This window comes from Gavia stellata, chromosome 14 (genome assembly GCF_030936135.1).
Source record: "Gavia stellata isolate bGavSte3 chromosome 14, bGavSte3.hap2, whole genome shotgun sequence".
Classification (NCBI taxonomy): domain Eukaryota; kingdom Metazoa; phylum Chordata; class Aves; order Gaviiformes; family Gaviidae; genus Gavia; species Gavia stellata.
Window position 1 is genome coordinate 23,233,911 of NC_082607.1, and position 21,240 is coordinate 23,255,150.

At 46.6% G+C, this 21,240-nt stretch overlaps 1 protein-coding gene across 1 annotated transcript in view; it reads left to right on the top strand.

The window, feature by feature from the left end:
• The window catches only part of ZNF185 (zinc finger protein 185 with LIM domain), a 33,104-nt gene extending 14,910 nt beyond the window's left edge, over window positions 1–18,194 (top strand). The window contains exons 14-31 of the mRNA XM_059824557.1: window positions 253–336; window positions 1,981–2,025; window positions 2,414–2,566; window positions 3,397–3,474; window positions 3,989–4,087; window positions 5,952–6,050; window positions 6,724–6,837; window positions 7,511–7,606; window positions 9,198–9,278; window positions 9,492–9,593; window positions 10,047–10,205; window positions 11,521–11,634; window positions 11,904–11,999; window positions 13,164–13,265; window positions 14,752–14,820; window positions 16,945–17,025; window positions 17,403–17,505; window positions 18,096–18,194. Coding sequence (XP_059680540.1) covers window positions 253–336; window positions 1,981–2,025; window positions 2,414–2,566; window positions 3,397–3,474; window positions 3,989–4,087; window positions 5,952–6,050; window positions 6,724–6,837; window positions 7,511–7,606; window positions 9,198–9,278; window positions 9,492–9,593; window positions 10,047–10,205; window positions 11,521–11,634; window positions 11,904–11,999; window positions 13,164–13,265; window positions 14,752–14,820; window positions 16,945–17,025; window positions 17,403–17,505; window positions 18,096–18,194 — 1,774 coding nt within the window. The remainder of the gene's footprint in view (window positions 1–252; window positions 337–1,980; window positions 2,026–2,413; window positions 2,567–3,396; window positions 3,475–3,988; window positions 4,088–5,951; window positions 6,051–6,723; window positions 6,838–7,510; window positions 7,607–9,197; window positions 9,279–9,491; window positions 9,594–10,046; window positions 10,206–11,520; window positions 11,635–11,903; window positions 12,000–13,163; window positions 13,266–14,751; window positions 14,821–16,944; window positions 17,026–17,402; window positions 17,506–18,095) is intronic.
• Window positions 18,195–21,240: the final 3,046 nt, after the last annotated feature.

The following is a 21,240-nucleotide window of genomic DNA, read 5'->3' on the forward strand; positions in this document are numbered from 1 at the left end:
CAACCGTTGTAGGGTACTTACGCTCACCTGAGCAAAGGGTTTAACAGTACCTCACTGCAGGGAGCATCACATTTCTCTAACCCATGAACTGCAGTGAGGCCCATTGTACTCAGAAGGTTGGCCCTTACTATCCTGATATATTGAGTTAGCCCCATTTTGTGCTTCTCCTAACTAAATATTGGTAGACTGTTCTAGCATGATACAATATAAATGCTGTCAGGTCATATCTCAGTGGCTTTTTCCTTTTTCTAGTGATAAACCTCTGAAGGAAAAGTCTGAGCCGTCCCCATGGCATGAACCGGCCCCCAGAGCAACCGTGGTTTCCACAAATGGAAGGTAGAGTTAGCGTGAAACTCCTTTATTGATTTGAAGCGTTGTGCAAATCATAAACTGCTGCTCTTGAGCTGTGTGGAAACTCTGAATGGATATTTACTGGTGGAAAAACACAGTTCAATCTGTGATTTGCAGAACTGCAGCAGTTTCTCTAAAATTTTATTTAAGAAGGGGGAAAAAAAGAAAACGCTACCCTCTTCAATGAAATTGTTCGATATTTTGTTCCAGGTTTTGTCTTTAGTTTCTATGATACAAAAAAATACTCACTTCTGTGTGTCATTTCTGCATTTTTCCGGGTTTATTCCCAAATGTAAATCAATTCTGGAATGTAAGTTTTGGTTTTTTTTTTACAGTAAAGAGAGGTTGACACTCAATGTCTCTCTAGGCCTCCAACCTCCACCTACCTATTTGCTTTTACAACAAGAGACCCCCAAAAAAACCAAAACCAAAAACCAAACCCCAAAATCCAAACACAAAAGGAAATTGCACATTCTGTAAACTGTCTGGCAAACCAAAAGTTTCAGTGATGAGGAAGAGTTGTGTCCTGACTCTAAGGTATTGTGGGAAGTAGTTAAAGATCCCATAATCACAGGCAGGACAGCGTAGCTGAACTGGTTGTTGTCTCCAAATGCCCAAATGAAATCCACCATCATTGCTCTGCTTGCCCTTTGTGTGTACGAGAATCACCTGCCCTCAGCCCTCCAGCATCCATCTGTGGCAGGATCCTGCCCCTCCCGTGGGCACCAGCGTTTCTGGCATGCAACCAAGCTGATAGCTTGTGGATCTCCTTAGCTTGGGCTCCACACTGTGCTGCTCTTCACCACTGTCAGTGGTCCTTGCAGTGGCACACCTCCCTCTCTAGAAAACACTGGTTTAATTAGATCTAGAAACCTCCGTGAGTCTGAGGGTACTTCTCAGCAATCCACTGAAGGTGACTAAAAAAACTCAGTTCCTGCCTGTTCTACGGCAGCATGTGGCAGGCTCTATGGCAGTGCGTTTCACAGCTTTTTTAGGGAGTCTGCACCCTCACTGGAAAAAAATTAGAGATTCACAAATCGAGAAAGGCTGAGAACTGTGAAGAGCAGTGACTGTGCTTTTGTCCTGCCCGAGAAAGTGGAAGTGAGGGTGGAAAGGCATTGCCCCTGTGGTATGCAGAAGAGAAGTTCAGTGAGAGCTGTTCACTCATGTGCTGTTTGCTGCCCACAGCCTGGAAGCAACAAAACAGGAACGTGATTTTGGATCAGACACCTGAAGTTCCTCATTTTGTCAGCTCCCCTGAGACAAGCCAGAGGATGTCAGGGCTGTTTCTTCCCTTCTGTGTGTGCAGATGGAGGTGCCTCTGTTGCAGCTGTGGGCTGTAGGACATCCCACTGTTTCTGGAAGAGTCCTGGCTTGAATTTCCAGATGACTCCATACCACTGGCATCTGTCATATGTTGATGATGTTCACAGTTAATAAATGCTCCTTTGTACTTCATACACTCTGAATTTCCCCAAAGTTTATTGCCATTTTTCCTGTAAAAATATACTGAGGAACATCTCTGGGAAGTTTTACAGATTTTTCTCCTCTTTTTTATTGTAAGAATATAACTGTAGAACATTAACCAAACCAAAGATGCTTTCTAAAGTTGGTGTTTCTCCTTTTCAGTTATCCTGAACACACAGAAGCCAACAATGGATTTTACCCACCAAAGTAAGTGTAAACCTATTAACAGTGTAAAACTCACTTTTTCTTCTCGATTTCAGAGTGAGAGGAATCTTTTCCTGACCTACTACTGCCCTAACAAATGTGTTCTGGGAGCGGCACTTGCATGCATTTGCAAAGTGGGGGTGGACCTGATCCACCAGCTCAAAATGGACTGAGATCTTTCATCTTGTTTCCCTGCACGAGCGTGAATTGGTTGGATTTGTGTCTCTGCCCTTCAGGTCTGCTGCAGGAAATTTACCGAGCTAAGCAGGAAGGAGGAAAAGTTGTTATATTTGAGATGGGAAAATCTCATGTTTGATATTTTTGCTTCTTGCTCTGTTCTCCAGCTTGCTAAGCTTCCTTCTGTGACCCACAAAACTCCCTCTCTTACCAGGTCCAACTCCAATTGCAGGGACAGACCTGCAGATGCTACAGACAAGCTGCACCGTCAGTACGAGACCTCTCACTACCTGGATGATGCAAAGTCTGAACCTGCAAGGTCAGGGCCTGGTGCTGGTACCCACAGTGCTGCTCACAGAGGGCAGATGTGCTGGGGAGAATAAATAACTTGTCCAGAGTAGAGTTGGAAGCAGAATTCAAATTGGGCAACAAAGCAAAGGGAGCCAGAAAATCCTAGGTGGCTAAACAGTGGGAACAGCATTCTTTCTGTTCACTGTTACGCATCAGCTTCATTCTACAGAAGCAGCCTGGGAGCAGATACAGCAGCTTTATCATTGCTTTTAGCATTGATCTCAAATGTGCCTCCATTTCACATGCTTTTTAGAGCATGCTTGCTCCCCTGACAGTGTTGGAGGCGCAGAATCAGGAGAGAATTGCTGCTGTTGACATCAAACACACTAATCTCCCTGAAGCTGCTTTCTCCACTTACTTTAGTTCATTATTTTGGGACTTGACTCTGTGTATTGGCTTACCAAAGGACTTGAGGTGAGCAAATGATGTCTTTAAACCTCCCAGCTGAGGTGAGGAGGATCACAAGGCTCCCAGTAGGACGGTGTAAAACCCAAGACCTAGAGCTGCTGCTAGTAATGTAGGAATGTCTTTCTCAAAGTTATTGATATTGTGCCTTGTCCCAGGTGCATGATCCTTTGACAGGCCAGAAAAGTCATGTATTCAGCTAAGACATGTGTGAATTGAGGCCAAGTAACTGCATTAGTTCCACTAAGAGCCTCTATTCTTCTTGATTAGAGAGAGGGAAAATTATTTTTTCTGAAGGAAAAACAGTTCTCTGAGAAAATTACTTTCTGTTTTCTGGTCTCATATAAAGTGCAGTGTTGTTATTTCATACAAGTACCCCTTGAAGCCTTTGGCAAGCTACCAAGCTGTAGATTCCTTCCTTTTTTTTTTTGTCAGGTCTAGCTTGCAGTCTGATGTCCCTTCTCCTCCTACTGAGAGAGCCCCTGTGCACCTAGAGAACGCAGAATATTCCTTTAAAAGGTAAGAGTGGGGTAAATTTAGCTGGTGTATGAGTAATACTGAAGATTAAGGGAAATCTGAATGGGCAGGCACAGAAGGAGGCTTCTTTTCACAGCTTTTGTCCCAAGGATGAAGGCAACTGTGCTGAGGTTTAAAGCGCAGCTTGCAAAATAAACCAAGAGGTTTGTGTTGTATCCCTGCTCCATCTTCTTTGATATGAGCCAAGCATCCCAGCTTTTTTTCTCCTCTTCATGCTTGTGTGTTTGGCGGGGTTCAGTCACTACCTCCTCATTCGCTGATAATCCAGTGAAATGCTGCAGCGATGCTGGAGTGGCAGCAAGGGAAGTGAAAGGTAGCTGAAATACACTGAAATGCAACTGAAGTCTAAATATGGTCCCTAGAGAAAAATCCTGGTGCGGGACAGTGAATGGTAGAGATTGACACAAGCCTTGCCTGGTGAGTAGATAGTATTCACTAGTGCAAGGATTCATGTGCCAGTTATTACAGATGTAATGGGCCTTTCTTTGATTATCAGATCTGTCCTGGGCTATGAGGAGAGAAGCAGCACCCAAGAGAGCAGATACACGAGTCCCGAGGTCCCAGCATATGGCAAGCCTTACTGGAATGAAGTGACGTAAGGACCTGGGGTGTTAACCCCATGTTTGCTACTATGTTCTTTCTCATTGTTGTCATTGTTGAAAGCCTTGGAAATACTAATTGCTCAGGAAATACTGAGTGCAAGGACAACAGCATAACAAGGGCCATTTGTCTAAGCAGCTCTAAACTCCTCGTCTCTCCAGCATCCACTGAAGTAGTAAATTTCCTGCTGTGTTCACTGGAGACTAACCACCCAGCAAACACATTTAACATTTCCCAGTTTCTTCGCAGCAGCCCTTAGCCTGGCTGCATGTGGCACAGTTCAGCGCTGATTTCCCTTTGGCTACACCTGTCCTGTGCTTGTCAGTCTGGACAGAGATGTCTGCTGCATCCTGTACCAGTCCTGCGGTAGGATATAAGTGTGCATCACCCACTCCTTCTCCCTTACCTTCTGCTGGGAGAAGGCATGGAGCCAGATGTGAGCTGGGGCAGTAGGACAATTGGGGCGCCCTCCTGGGAGTCAATTTGCATGGACTGGTACAGCTTTTGAATACTTTGGATTTTGTACTCTAGTGCAGAGATGGCAAAAGTCTCTAAAAATTCACAGGAAAAACAGCCAAACAACTATCATCATCATCACTTCTATAGCACTGTATGCCCTAAAACCTTAGTGGAGGCAGCCACAGTGCTCCCCTGGAGGGGTTCCTATCCCACTAGATAAGCAAACAGAAACCCAATGAGCTAATGAGTGTTTTGCCAAAAGACTTGCAGTGAGGGAGGAGTCACTTGACTCCCCCATCAGGAGTCTGCTGAGGAAAGAGGGGTTTTGCTCTGCAGTAGTTGTTTAGATTCCCTCTATTGCCACAGGTGAGGAAAAAAAGATGCTTCCAGAAATGCTGAATACTTTATCCTACCCCTTTTAGACATCTCCATTGAATGCCTCTTTCAGATGCCAATGGTACGTGGATGGCTGAATTGCATTCTGAATTAGGAGCAGGACTAGGAATAGGCCACATTTCTCCTCAGTCCAACATTGTTTGGACATCCATGTCTTTACCATCCTTCCTTGCTGGCATGACTTAGGTCAGGCTTCCTGGGCTAATACTCCTTGTCTGGAACAGTACTGTCAGGCAGAAAGCTCCCGATGGCCCTTCCCATATCAGAGGAAAAGGTAGAGCTCAACAGAGCTGTTGAGTCTCATAAAGCACAGCTCCAACACAGCCATTTCCCAAGTGATTCCCTCAGAGTCTGCCTCTGTACTTACCATGCTGGAATGACTGCTTCTCCAGCAGGTCCAACTCTTCTCACAGACAGCTGCATCGTTACGCCAAAGGTCTGGTGCAAAGTCAACATGCATCCTGAGAAAAGGGAGTTTGAGCTAGAAAGGCAAGGGGAGATGAAGCTGTGTTGAGTGGTATCATTGGATACACTGAATGAGTGAGTCTGGCTACAAAAAAACCCTCAGAATTTTGGACAGGGAGGAATATTTCAAATTCAGCCTCAGGTATTATTAGACACCGTATCAGATGTGATGCCTGTCCTGGCATATGCATCCTGATGTATGATATAGCCACAACAAATAATCCGATACCCTGCAGGTCTACTTTCATGCTAGAAAGCAGCACGTTTGTCTAGAGAAAACATAGTTTGGACTGGTATTTTAAAGAGCTAATTTCAGCATGTGAAAATGTTGCTGCTTGAGCCATCTGTTGAATTCCAAGCAGTTACGCAGTGCTTTGTGCCATGCTGAAGTCAGTGCTTCATTGTGCCGTTTACAGCTTAGCCCTTGGAATATGCTCCGCCAAAGCCTTGTGACTTTCTTTCTTCTCAGTGTGCATTGAACTGAGCTTTCAGGTGTTTGTGCCTGGCAGCCATGAGTGGGGTTTCTTTTCCTTTGTCAGGTCTTCCCAAGATTTCAAAGAGGGGAGCACCCCTAGAGAAAGGGGGCACGAGAGCATGCAGGCCTCAGATGACTATAAACCAGAGCTGATCCAAGAAGGGTAAGTGGTCAGTAGGACTCACCCACAGTATCTATTCACTTCATAATTCTTCAGGTCTTACTCTGTTCCCAGTGTATCTGAGACCCCTGAACAGGTCCTCTGCTTTGCACATGGGAGTGAGGACTTTATAATGGCACATTATAGCAGGCAATCTCACCTGTACTGATGGGAAAAGCCAGTTGGATGAGATAGACTCACACCCTGTGTGAAGCCCAAGAGACAGTTTCTGCACTGACAGCATGTGACGTAGGTCCTTCAGCATCAGCATGGTTCCCTTGGTACTACAGTGGCAGTCAGTAGCTTCTGCTGCCCAGCAATCTCAGCAAGTACTATGCAAGCATTTATGAATGCTGCAAAACCATGCGTGAGTGTGTCCTGAGGTGTTAGAAGCATCTGTCAGTCCAAGGAATTCTGACACAAGTGCTTTCTCCTGTGCCTAACATTTTCCTTCTGCGACAATCTCAGATGAAAGGCCTTAAGCTGTGATCCTGTAAGCTTGAATAGGATTTGTATGCATGTTTCCCATCAGACCTGGTACCAGGGCAGTTTGGAATAGCTCTGGCCAAACAGTGTCTCCTGCTCCCTGCCTGATGGCTCCTGTCTAGGGAATGCATGTCTACCCACATCAGCATGTATTTTCCTCCACTGCCTTAAGCACAGATCTTTATTTTAGGTTTTTGGACTCAATCAACCATACTGAGAAGGGCCAAGAACCTCCTGACCATGATGTCCGCCCAGAGCCTCCCAGGTCGAAGGAACGTACTGAACGTGAACCCAGCATGACTAGGTAAGGAACCAGATAATTACCCCCCTCTCTTTTCCTGGAAGATGAAGGTGAATTCCTTGCATGTCTTTCCCCACATACACAGGCTGATAAAATCTTCTCCCAGGCTCCCCTTTTGTGCCTCATTCTAGTGCTGCTTCTGCTGAGTGAATCTTTTACCATGGTTTCATATGAAAGCATGGGAGAAAACATCCTCATTAGCTGGAGGCATCAAGCACTGTCCAGCTGGACTGCCAGGAGTTGCTGCCTAGACCTTAAATTTGGAAGCAGAGACTGCCTGTAGAGACATACACCAATAAGCAACCTAACCTGGCACGGGGTAACACCTCCGTGGTAACGCTGGGTCTCATTTCTGAACTTATCCAGTCAGCGTCAGGTCTCAGGCCACACTCTGGTCACCCTGGCACAGGACCGTTTTCCTTCCCGCTGACCTGTGACTCCACTGGGTTTGCGGTGGCTGTCTTGGTGCCTTCAGCCTGCCTCGTGCCAAACAGTGCAGGGCTAAGTGTCCAAATGGAAGGAGTCTGTGGACTGATTTCTTTGCTTTTTGTCTGTATTTTCCCCCTAAATTTGAAGAGTTGAGCCTCTTGGTCAAATTTGGCTTCCTCACACATGTGTTTCAGTGAGCAACCCATCTTCAAATCAACTTGTAAACCAGACTGCTCTTCTCCCCCAGGTCCATGCCATGCTCCAAGGACAGCACTAGTGGGAGCATGGACATTAGCAAGGAGATACCACCCTGTGTGCGGAGTGAAGAAGTCACTTCAAGAAGGCAAGAGAAATAATGGGCATGCTTTTTCTGATGAGAGAACATGGGGAATTTACTGCAGGTGGTTCTGGAGAAGGGACTGAGGATGCTGTGTTGGGGTTAGGAGTCACTAAGCTGGGCTTTCTTCATGGAGCTTCATAGTGAGTGGTGGGACAGCAGAGTGTGTGGTTAGTGAGGACTGTGGAGGAGGGAGCTCAGGAAGGGGCGCTGGGAAAAGCAGCAGGGAGAGAGCAATGATGTCAGTGTCCTGTCCTCCTGGGTTCTTCTGATGAATGGAACTATCTTGGATGTACCATAAATATTCCAAATTGTAGTTCTTCATCACGCAGGGAGGCAAAAGGAGCTGTTCCCAGTCCCGAGGGATGTGAGTGGAAGTTAGACTGCTGAAGAAAAAAGTTACAGAGAGAAAACTTCCCCTTTCTCTCCAGTACCCCCCAGCAAAGTGACCAAGATGGATAAAACTCCATCTGTTGCCCACTCCATGCCTCCCCCAGTCCACAGACTTCCCTTGGATAAGCCCTCAAGCTTACCAAGTTACCAAGAGAAATGCAGAGTCCTGATCTGAGAGTCTTAGCACTTCCAGGTGCAGTGACTTTGGATCCGACTTACCAAGGGAACAGTCAGGAGTGCTTCTGCAGCATCACTCCACTGAAGGACTTGGGAGTTATCTCCTGCTCTTTTCAGTAAATTGGTTTTGAGTCTGAGCTCCTAGACAAACATATCTTCTTTAGGCACTTAGAACATCCCAACCTGAATGGGAATCTATAGCTCAGTGAACATTAGTGTTTTGCCAGAAGTAAGAATTTAAGGTATCTACCTTTGTTGCAAAGGAATCAAAATAAGTTGATCTTGCTTTCACTTGGGTGACTGTGCCAATAATTTTCTGGCTTACCCCCTTAGCGAGCTTGCAGGGATCAAGTTAATGCTGGTGAAGGGAAGCCCTCAACTAGTAGCAAGTAAAGCGTAAGAGCTGCCTCCTCTTTCATCAAGCTTAATGTTTCAGGGTAGGATCTTTGAAAGCATTTTGAGAATTAATTCCTTAGAGTCTAATTAAATGCAGTTTTGATACAAGAATCCAAGCCAGTTTCAGATTTTCTACAAGGTATCAGGATTCCCAGAGGGCTTGATGTGCACAAACATACAAAACCAGATAGAAAAAGCAAACAAACTTTTCCCTAGATTAATGTAGACAGGTGTAAATCCAGGGTGGCTCTGCAGTGGGTTTATGTAGTGAGGTGGTACCCAGGTGAGGCCAGCTCATGCTCTTAGCAGTCTGAAATGTAACGTAGAGGGACCGGAGAACCCATAATGGTCATAACTAAATGACCAGAGTTAAGATGTCAAGTTTGGGAAGAGTAAACAGGTAACTGATGCTCCTCAGGAGCTTTATTTTTCTTTCCTTTCAGCCTTATTTTTTAAGAGATCTGTATTTTCCCTCTGGGTTTTTTCCACATCTCTTTTTGGATTACCTGGCATATTCCCATGCAGGGATATTTCTTGAGGCAGGAGATCCACCAGGGGTTGCACCTACTCCTACAGTAATTCTAAGCACAGTGGGACTTCTTCAGACTACAATGGTCTTCTGTCTTGGCAGGTCCAGCTCTCTGCCTAGAGAAAGCAGCGTCACTGCTCCAGAGACCCAACATGCAAATGAATCTGACCCACGCCGGGAAAGGTATGGAGCCAGGGGACCAGGCATGCTTTACTGCTACCTCGCGCATCTTGTCTTCTCCCTCCTGCCCTGTCCAAAGGCATTACAAATGCTCATTTCTTGGCTAGTGAATTCAGAAACCAACATAATCATGATGTTACTGCATTTACTCACCACAGTGGGCAGGTTTAGAGACAAGTGCTAAAGCTGCTAACAGGCTTTTTCCTCCCTGACCAGGATCACTCCAGCTTGTGAAGAACAAACCCGTCCCACCGCAGATAGTCACCAGGAGAGCCCAGGAGACTGGAGACACAGTGAGACTAACCCAGTGGCAGCCAGGTACAGTGGGACTACCCCTTTGTTTGTCCCCGTCAGTGGCTCTCAAACCCTCATCCTTTGCCATTCCTGCTTCTTGATACAAACTTGGCTGTAAATTTGTGTAGTGTATACTAATCAAATGATACCGACAAAAGGATTATTAGGTTTAGGATTCCACCCACATATGGTTGTTCATATTTCATTTCAGTTAACAAATTAATTTAGATGACTGCTGAATCTTGCACTATTTCATTGTGCTGTGAATTCAGCTCATGTAGGTGAGGGTGAGTAGCGTAGACCTCTGCCATTCCTCCTGACCTTAAGAACCTATTAACAGCATGGTGTCCCAGGTGTTCCTTATTGCCAGTAGAAAGAGGCATGATCCGGCCTCGGCAAATCCTGAACACTTGTGTGAGCTGGTCATAGCAAATACAGTCACCAGCTTTATGGTCAAATTGGCTCTTAATTCTTCAGCAGGTCTAACTTCAGCTCAAAGGAGAGTGCTCTCAGCATGTATGAGACCCAACATCCCATGCCACTGTACGTGGACCGCCAGCCTTTTAACACCAGCATGTCAGCACCCAGTCACAGGATACCATCCTACGTAGACAGCCAAGTATTCAGCACCAGAAGGTAAGGGTTTGGGGGTGGGATGCAGAGACAGGGAAAGCTGCTGGCACGGAAATATTTGACGGAAACTCTGGTCCAGGTCGTATGGTCGCTGCATCAAGAAGCGAGAGAGGATTTTGTTCCCAGAGGGAGCAACAGTATTGCCAGGTCTCACAATACATGGAACAAGATCATTTTTGGACCTGAAGGTCTGAAGAAGGGATTCAGGAGATCTGAGTTGATAATTGCTGTGTAACGCTGGAGGGTTCTTAGCAGGTTGTATTCAGACCACCTACACGGTGCATGGAAACCTGACAGATGTGTAGAGACCACATCTGCTTCTCCTCTAACTGCAGAGATGATGATTCAGGAGCAGTCTGTTTTTTTATTTCTCATGACCCTCAATGACATAAGAGACAAGCTGTACACTTATAACTACTATTTATGTATATATCTACATTCATGGGATCTGAATATAGCCTTCACTACTTTTAGCATTTTTCAGAAAGTCGGTGCCACAAAGCTCTCATTTGCTTTTGGAGGCATTTGCAGACTAGGACTAGAAAAAATGGGACAGACCTTTATTGTACATCATAGCCTGTTACCACCCCCTGGCACCGTGTGATGCTGACATGTCTCTCTGCAGTGCAAGAAACTCGCGCTTCATTCCTGCCCTTGGGTTTATATCATAGAACAAATGCATGTCTTGCCCAGAGCAAGGTTTTTCTCATCTTATGATGAGCTTAGCCTGTCCCTCTTTCTCTCTTTAATGCAGCCTTGATTTGCAGTGTTTTTCAGCATTGTTTAACATTAAGTTATACAGTAGCCTGAAGCTTTAATCAGGATCAAAGTGCTCATATACAATATAAACATAATCTGTGCCCCAGGGCACTTGCAAGAAAAGAATGACCATAAGCTATAAGCTCATTTTCTCTATTGAAAGAGCCTGAGCTCTGCCCACAGGTTAAAGCCATTCCAATAATGAATTCTGTCTTGGAAAAGTGAAAATGTGCAGGTCTGACACCCGGATGGGCCAGGTGGTCAGCAGTTCACATGTGCAGATGGCACAGTGGTGGTTTTGGGGAGCGCCGGGAAAGGAAACAATATTGAAGATATATCCATTTATGAACTGCTTCGGCTTTATCCTCAAGTGTTGGATTTTGAGTCTGCTTTCCTAGCCTGAGAGCTTTGTATGCATGCTGCAGCTGCAGAACCAGCACAGGTGAAATGGGCAAAGCAAAGGGAGAATGCCTTGTGACAGTGACTGCTGAGACAAAATATTAGTTAGCCAATGTGACTCCAGGTACAATGTAATCAGGGCTTTGTGCTTCCTTGCCAGACCTACCCCAGATTACGATGGGAGAGTTTATGATGGGAGAAGCAGCCCTAGGAACAGCAGATATGAGAGTGCTGGTGCCAGGGGGCACTGCGAGTTTAACCCTGCAGCTGGACGGTAAGAAGTCAAAGGGTGGGATCCAGACTTGTTAACCCAAAGAATTCCCCACTGCTATATTTACCCAGTACCTGGAGTGTCCTGACCCAGTTCTTACTAATTCCCTGGACCTAAGCATGTGCAGTGAGGTGCTGTTTGCGTGTATGGCTGCAGTGCGTGAGTGATTTTGATGCTAAGCAGGGAGACAATTAGCCAAGATTCTCATCACTTGTGAGAATCCCTCCTGTGCTCAAGTTCAGTGCTTGAGATTGTATCGCTTCCTTTCATAGCCACGACTCCCTTCCCAGAGATACCACCATGTCCATTTCCCAGAGAAGCCACAGGGTGCCATTCTACATGGACAGCTTAAACTATAACAGCACCAGGTAAATGGGTAGTCTTGATGGTTGTGAGGGCAACTTCCATGAAACTGCTGTGGAAGAGAAGCTAGGAAGCAAAGCCAAGAGCTGAAAGAGAGATGAATGGTTTCCAGGGATTGGATGTGTGATCTTAGAGGCACAGAACTACTCTTAAACCATTCCTAGCAAAAGCTACCCAGCACAGGGTCTGTGATACGTCCATCTCTGGTCTCTGGAGATTTTTCACCATGTGGGGTGCCCGAACAGAGTGACAGGAGTATGAAGGGCTGGTTCCTGGCTACCCTCCCCTGACCAGAAATCAGCCTTTGCAGAGGCTACAGAAAAGAAAGAGCTAAAAGAAAAGAGACATGTCAAGAGAGAGGATCACCATCTCCAGAATGTCAGTGATTAAATGACTGAATGGGTCCCAGAACAAGGCTGTTGAAAGGGGTAGGAGGTATCCAATATGGAATACCACTACCCTGGGCTTTCTGCAGTCCTTCGTGGCAGTGTCAGTCAATCCACATGCAGTCTGACACTGTATGGAGGCACCAGCGTTCGTCTGAGTGTTGGATCTGTAGAGGGGAGTATGTTGTGGGTGTGAACAGGAGGCACAAGATCCTTGGATAGCCTCCAGGCAAGATCCGCTTCACCCCTGCAAGGCAAACTGAACAGGTCTCATTGCTAAGTGGATAGGCAGAGCTGTTTTCCAAAGACATTTTAGTAGCCATAGTTTTGCTGCCTTATCCCTTGTGCAGCTTTTGAAATTACTAAGTTGGGGATAGTTATGCTGGGGATAGTTATGTTGGACTTTGGCCAGTATGTCCCCATCTCCTCCTCTCCTGCAATACGTTGTGTGCTGTTTCTCTCCACAGCTGCTCCTGTTCAGGCTACATGATTCACTTATAGTCTGTACTTATTTAAAGAGCTTGTTTTGATCTTTTCTCCCATGGCCCTATGAATGATACTTTTCCAAATCACTTCTCCAGGGAAGTGGTACTGTTATGTGGCAGATATAAAAAGAGAAAGGAGCCTTTTTGGTCTGTGATGAAGATGAATTAATCTGTATGGTTAAGGGCCTTAATACTGCACTCTCCTAACAAGTAATGGTAGGTCTTTTCTTGGCTGCCAGCTTAGATCATGTCATGGCTCATGTTTCCAGTGCTCATAGACTTTTCTCTCTCTCGCCAGGCTGCTCTCAAGTTCGAGTGAGAGGATCTGCAGTCCGATTACCACCTCACCGCACAACAGCCCAGCGGCCTTTGGCTACCAGCCTGATTCCAGCGCTGCCGGGTAAAGAGCAATGGGTGGTCAAGATCGTCCCGCTGCAATACAGGTTTTGCATGCAGCTGTCCTGTTTGGTGAAGACAAGCCAGGCTTTGCTGCTTGGCATCTGGGCCATTGGACATTTCTCAGCTGCTTCTATCTAAGAGCACAGACACTGCCATTGTGGTCAGAGCCGCCCAAAAGGGAGAGATGGGCTGGGTACTCTTTTACAGGTGCCATTTTTTAGAGAGCAGGATGTAGCTCACTTGTATGAGTTCTCTTGTATGAGTCTTTTCTCTTTAGCGTGGCAAAATCATGAATGCTCCATAACACATTGTAGCTGGAGGGACACAATGGAGCTCCTCATGCCATACACACTCATTGTAGGTGTGCGGCTCTTGGAAGACTCTTTGCCTTGTTGCCTGTCATGAGCAAGTGAGCAGTCCACATACAGCAAGCGGATCAGATTTCGGTGGGGCTGGCATGTGTTACAGAAGATAGCGTCACGGTGCAGCTGCTCAACTCAGAGCTGTATTCTGGGATTTGTGGTTTCCACAGGCTCCACCTCAGAGGAGCCGCACAGTTTTACACAGTTTAAAGAGGGGTTTCAAAGTGGTGAGAGGTCAGCATAGGCTTTGATGGGCAATATTTGGGTCCTCCTGGCCTTGCTACAGCCTGCTTATCACAACACCTGTCTAAGTAGGAGACTCATCTGAAACGCTTGACATGGGAACTGTCTATGCTAAGTTAAAAAAAAAAAAAGATTTTAGGTTTTCTGTTCTTTCCTTAGCTGTGACATGGCTTAGTTTGCTCATATAAGAAGAGAGGATTAATCATAGCTTATAGGCAGCAATGAAAATGCACCATGGAGAAAGAGCCTGATTAGTTCATTTCATGGCTCTGGGAAGAGAGCCGGTGGGCACAGTGTCTCCTCTCAATCTGCGACAGAGCTGTAGACAGACAGACAGATGGGGGCATGTCATTTTGAAATCAGAATTTTAAAGAGGGAGGAATACGCAAGAAAGGTCAGCTCAGTAAGCAAAAACATCCCCAAAACAAACCAGTAGCAATTTATAATGGCTGAAAACGCTGGAGATATTCCAGTGACAAAACAGTCACTGTAAGTAGTGCTGTGGCAGTAGGGTTTTAATGTTAACGGGCAGAACTGCAAGCTCTCTAAATACTTATTGTGTGCATAATCCTGACATGATTTGAAAAAGACTTATCCTTGCAAAACAGGGGATAACTGGATGAGAGACTTATATTATCCATTCCATTCTTTTTAATTAACTTGATTTGTTTTGGTGGGTTAATTAGAGGGGTATATTAGGCATTATTTAGCAACAATGCTTGATATTCAGTATTTATTCAAGAACAACAGCATCTCGCTCTGTGCCTTTTCGTGCACGCGTTACGTGTCCAAGGGCACACATGTGGTCCCTTGCACTGTCTCTCATTAGCTCCAGCCTTTTCTAATGCAAATGCTTCTTGTTCTGTTTCCATCCGTTCCTAGAAAAGGGGTCCTCTTTGTGAAGGAGTACATGAACAGCAGCGAGTTATCAGCCTCCCCACGCTATGGCAGGTATGAGGAGTGTCCAGAGACAGTCATGTGTTTCCATACGTGTGCAAAGCAACAGCGTATGGCTTTGCCAGCTAACACAGGCCAAGCAAGCTCCCGAGCTGGAACAGTTAGCACTGTGTCAGCATGGCATTGTGCCTGAGCTAATTAGCCTCGGAGGGATTATTACATTGGGTGGGCAGAGAGTTTTGCTAAGACAGCAGTGCTGCTTTGGGAACCCAGACAGATATCTCTGCAGTCCACTGTGCTGTCTAGTCCCGTTGCGGTGATGGGACGACCTCTGTCCCACAACTCCTCATGGAGGGGTAAACTCACCCTCTAAGTGGGTTGGCCTCTGAGGTGGGTGACGGGATGAAAACACTACACTGCTGGTTTTTAGCCTGCATATTTGGCACTGTCAAGCTTCACTGTGCATTTGCACACATAAACGATTTGAATTGGTGAAAGAATGTGGACGTTGAGGGTTCTCACTCAAAAAAGTTTTTTATGAGTTAGAAATAGTTAAAAGATGCCATTTTCAAGCTTAAATCTTCAGTCTTTTGTGTTCTGCTCAAAGATAACTGAGTAAAGCTACTCCAGATTGACACCGATGTGACTGAGAGCAGAATATGGCCCTGTGTACATTGTGCTTATGTTGATGTGGCAGCCAGTTAACACCCAGTTTGATGCCTCCCTGCTGGCATTTATCCTCCCTCAGTGCTGTGTTGGCATTACTGTGGTAGCTGATTACAGACTCCATAAATCTCTAGCCCTTCCTATAGGTTGGCAAAGCAGATGTCAGCAACTAAAGATAAGCATATTGACGCAGCGCCTAAAAAACACAGGCAAACAGAAGGCAGAGAGGGAATGCTTAGCTAGGTGAAACTAAGGGTGCGTTCCATGCCTTTTCCTGTGTAATAGTTTAGGATTTGGGAGTTTAGTAAGCAGTGAAAATAGCTGCTATTTATAGGGTCCATATGTAAACATCAGGACTGCAGTGAGGCCAGAGAAGTTTTACCGACGAGTGTATTGGAGGCAGGGTTTCACAGGTTGCCTGTCCAGCAGCCAGCACAGGATTTTGCCAATCTCATCAAGCAGCCGGTGAAAAATATGACGGTCCCCATGGTCTGGGTCACAGCCTGTGCACGTCCCAACTCCTGACCTGCTGGACGGCATGCTGTGGGCCCGTGGGCAGCAGAGCCAAGGCAGCCGTGGCTCTCACTGACGGGGGAGCCCTTGCTCCCCCTCCTCCTCTCCTGCTCCCCTTCTTTTTATCCCTGCTCCCAGCCCACCCAGTCTTGCCGCCTTCTGCCATTTTAATGAGACAACCTGGCTCACAGAGGGGTCTGATGGCTGGCAAGGAGTAAGGGGGTGGGAGCATGTGATTGGGAACATACTGGAGGAGGGAAAGAGCAAGAGGGAGCAGTATCTTTCCCTTTGCTTTGGCAAGGTTAGGTCTTCTCAGCCCCTTCCTGAGCTGCATTTGACAGACCTTTGGGTGGGACTAACTGCACCGGCTTCCTGACACCCCCTGCTCCTCCTGGCACAGGGGGTGACAGGGTGGGAGGGTCTGCAGGGCAGGGCTGCTGTGTGCCTGTGCCACCTCCCTTGGCCTCAGGCTCGAAGGGGTCCCATTTCAGGGTGCGTGCCCCGGTTTCCCAGCCATGCTGCCCACATCCTGCCTTTCCCCATGGGGACAGCAGCAGCCAGACATATTTTTTCAATGTTCTGAAGTTAGGCGCTGGGGCCACCAGCTCTTTGCTGTCTCTGCTTGCCCTTGGAGGTGCCTACTCCTTGCAAACCTTATCTGCCAGGCTGAGCCCAGAGTGGGCTCTGGATCTGACCTGAGGCACAGTGATTGTGGTGTGGGGCAGGGAGCAGGACACTGCCACTCCTATGGAGTATCTGCAGCATGAATACAGCAAAAGTGGAGCTACTGCTGCTGACAGCCCCGCTCCGACAATCAGTGCGGCCCTCTCTATTAGGAAAATGCCTTTTCAGAGCTGGTTAGGAAGGACCAACGTTCTCTCCAAGGAACAGGCAGCTGGGAAGTTGCAGTTAGGACTTTAGGTTAATAATTAATGATTCCGTCGGAGATGCACTTCCCATATATGACTGTCAAGTGCTGATATTTCCTTTTGTCTCCAGTGGCAGCCTTGTGGATTTGACCGATTTGGAGAGAGCAACCTACAGCCACCACAGCTACCTGTCCAGCGCTCCCCTGCAGAGGTAGGACAATTTGGGGCTGCCCTTGGGGGTTTCAGCAAACTGTTAAAGAGAGATGACTGTAAGGTTTTGCTTTTTTAGAATATTGGTTTGGTGTTTTTAGAATATGTGTTTGGTGAAATAACAGTGTGAAGTGTAAATGATCTTTGGAAAATACAGTGATATTGACTTAAAGATCTTTGCTGCCCTGCTGTTGTGGTCTCTGCATCCCTGAGACAACACACGTCCTTCTGTACTGTCACTTGGCACAGTCAAACACATGTAGAAGCAAGTAGCTGGTGCAGAGCGGTGCTGGTGTTAGGTAAGAAACCTCTGGTACCAGTGCTGGGACTGGAACCAGCTTGTGGTACAGAGGAATTCACTCTTTTCTCCCTTCACAGGTCCAGTGAGCCTGTTTGCAGCTACTGCAGCCGTGAGATCCGAGACTGCCCTAAAATCATAATAGAGCATCTTAACATCTGCTGCCATGAATACTGTTTCAGGGTAAAAAACCCCACCCTTAACTACTGAGTGCCTTCTGTGTGCTGCTGTGAAATGGAGCGGTGGGAGGAGAAATCTTCGTGCAAATTCTGTCCTCAGACTTTCAGAGTAATATATATAGTGTGTGCCAAATGCTTGCATCCACATCGGGACAAAAAAAAAGTCACGCAGTCACAGGTGTTGGTTGTGTCCCCAAGAGTTTTTCAACTCCTCAGATAAATGCATATTAGAACAAGGAGAATTCTTTATTGTCATCTGATAGAATAGGAGCACCCTCTTTCCTCATGTCCCTGTCTTTGTGGCAGACTTGCTGCTTTGTGGCCTTTGTGCCCCAGTGCAGGTCTTGCTGAATCTCTCAAACCTTGCAAAGTTTACAAGTGAAGTCTGTGGAAATGGTGAGTGTGGGAGGAGGAAGCCTGCAGTGGCATTTGTCTGTTGTAGAAAAGTTTAGCCTCAAACTAGGTCACTGCTTTGGCATCCTCACACCTTTATAAAATGGTACAGAGACTGTTTGTTTCTCTGCCCCCTCCATGCTGTCATTACTGCACGGTGCTTTGGTTACTGTCCAACCACTCTTGTTTTCCCTTTGGCAGTGTGGAATTTGCCACAAAGCAATGGGAGATCTTCTGGATAAAATATTCATCCACCGGGACATCGTCCACTGTGACAAGTGCTACGAGAAACTCTTTTAGGTGAGTGCCCCTTTACAGTGTCAGCATAAATGGCTGGATGAGAGAGCTCATGGAGTTTACTGAATGAAGAGCATTTAACCCTCACATTTACTGAGTGACCCATACAGGGATTTTCCTGTGGCTTTTTAGTGGGAAGCAGTGACCCTTGTTGCAGAATTAGCTAAAAACACGCTAGAGCTGGTCCCAGGGGTCTCGGTTAGAGCCAGAATCTCTGGCCATAATGTGATAAACAGGCTGTGTTAGCTTCACGTGGGGGCGACAAGGAGAGGGCTGACTTGAGTGATGAAAGAAATGTCCCTTAGAGGTTGAGAGTCCTCTCTGAAGGTAATTAGAGAGTTCCTCCTTGCGCCCTGGGCTAACCCGCTGCAGGGGGCTGGGTGCTGTTTGCAGCCGTAACATTCCTCCAGCAAGGAGGCAGCATGTCAGTGGCAGGTGACATGAGATCCTTTGAGATGAAAACCACTGAGCAAACTAAAGAGTTGTACACTCTGTCAGCAGATCAGCAAGGAAGTAGGTTGGATATGGTTTTGTTTTGTCTGATTATCTGGATGGGGCAGGAGTCACGCCACTGCACTGGGGTTATGAAGAGGGGCCTCCTTTCCTCCCTCCACCTCATGATAGAGAGGAGGAGGGAAAGGGGCACCTGCCTCACTGTGTATGTGGCTGCTTTTTTTGCCTCTTAATGCAATGTGACTGGCTAGCCTTTTTCGTCCCATTCCTGCACATTCATCTGCTCCACTGACCTCCGTAATGCAGTGTTTTGTGCAGTACCCAGTTCCTGTGTTCACCTTCTCTTTATTTGCTTGCAGGGTTTTGCAAAGCTGGAGAAGGCAGCCCGTGGAAAGTCCTCAGCAGCATATATCGGAATATATCTAGCAGTTCCTGACTGGCTAAGACAGCAGAATTCCTGCTCCCTGCTTTCCTCAAGTTATTTTCCCTTTCACTGCCTCATCACAATGAATGAGTTTAACATCCGCTAGTTCATGCTGCCAGCTGCATACAAGCCAAGTGCCAATGTTAACTAGATAAGGCAGTGTCATCTACAAGGATAAGTGGGCTGATTTTTCCAAAGGTGCTGAGCCCTTCTGCCTGTCTTTACCTTCATTAAGATTCCAGAGTGCTCCCTGTGTTGGAAATCAGGCAGAGCTCCTTAGGTCTATCTAAGCTAATTGCAAGAAACCTTTTCTGATTTTTTTTTTTTTTTTTTTTCCCCTTCTTTCATTTCTGCAATCAGGCTGCAGCTTAGTGTGTGTGAGCTGGCACAAAGCAAGCAGATACCAGAAGTGTTAAATGCTAAATTTGGATTCTTGGGAGGGTTTGAATTTAGTTTGTAGCAAAAGCCTATTTCTGCTTCTCTCACCCCCAAATTCTGCCTAGAAATAGCTTCTGCCCGATTTCCCTTTTCTTTCCATGGGCTTTCAGGAGCACTTGCAGACTCACTTTACTCTAATTGTGTGTCAGCTTTAATTTCCCTTTCCTGCCTACTCCCTAGTGGATTGCTGCAGCAGCATGCCTGTCTGCTGTCTGTTTGGGAAGATAACACTCTCTTTCACCCGGTAGTTCAGCTTGGCCTCTGACGGTAGGTGTCTCGTGGTCATACAAAATGTGCCAGAGAATAGGTATCTCAATCGCCTCTCCTGACAAGGAGCACTGCTTGACTGCAATCTGAATTTCCCCCCACCTTGCCGAGGCTTGACGTGATGCCTCTGTTATTGCTGGAAATTATTTACATCACAAATGCGCACTCACAAAATTGAACTCCTAGCAGATGCTGTGCTTACTAAAAGTCAGAATCGCATAATTTAGGCTTTAATTCAGATGCTGAGAGGTTGAGAAAGCTGAACACCGAAACCTGAAAGTCAGTCTCTCTGCCTTAAAAGTACAGCTCTGAATGTGTCCAGGGAGTTCCTGTTTTCTCTTTGAAAGCATTAGGAATGTCCGCAAAGCACCCAAGTCAGTTCCGTAGCAGCTCTTACATGGAAATAGGTGATGGTGAAAGCTCTAATGCAGACTAGTGTTAGCCAGATAATTACGTGCTTAGCGATGGAAGCTGGCATGCATGCAAAAGCTTAGCAAGTTAGTGTTTTACAGCACAAGTGCTACTTAGCTTTTTTTAGGCCACTGTACCAGTTATTTAACTGAACTATAGGCATGACCTCAGAAGCGACTCCATGAGGGGAACGCTGGTTGAAAGCAGTAACAGCTCTGCTACTGGCAAGCTTCAGGTTGAGGCCTTAAAGCCGTGTCTGTGACAGGGGAGTGGGCAGCTCCATTTTAAGCGTGCGTGGTACAACCAGGGGACCAACAACCCCCTGAAAACCCAGTAGTCGTGGAGGCGTGATTTTTCAGGAATGACTGCTGATTTTGGCTGCCTGCATTTCTAAGTTATCAAGATGTTAAAGACGTTACTTTCTGAACAGAGGAGGGTCACAAAGCATCTTCTCTCCCCAAATTGCTCATGTCTGAAACCCACGGCCAGCGGTTCCTTACTGGTACCTGTACTGGTGCTGGGGAATGACTGGTACAGCAGCTGTTACACATCTCATTGTGCCATGATCGAAGGGGGATTGTTTAAAATACCGAAAGAGATGGGCCTGTAGCTACAGATGCACTTTGAGAAGATCTGCAGAAATAACGTATTCACCGATTCCAAGAGTTCCTGGTGGGTACGTGGCCGTAGGGGAACAGGACTTGTCCCTCATACGTTTTGCACCACCTCTCCTCAGCACTGCATTTCCCTGTAGCAATTGTTTCACCTCAGTATACAGCTCTAATAAACAGTCTTAGCTCACGTGCAGCCGCGTCACCGTGTAACACCCTCCTGTTGCGTGCCCCTTGATCGGATGGTCTGTGTCATTTTTTGCTTCTTGGTGGCCTATGGGCATGACCCGTCAGTAAATGCTTTGTTGGAGGATGCGGCAATGAGAGAGAGGAGAAGCGGTACCAAGGAGAAAGGCTATTCTCGAAGCAGGGCCTGGGTTCAGCAAACTGGCTCGGCAAATATGCGATCTGATCTTCTCCTCACTCTTTTCCAGGCACGAGGGAG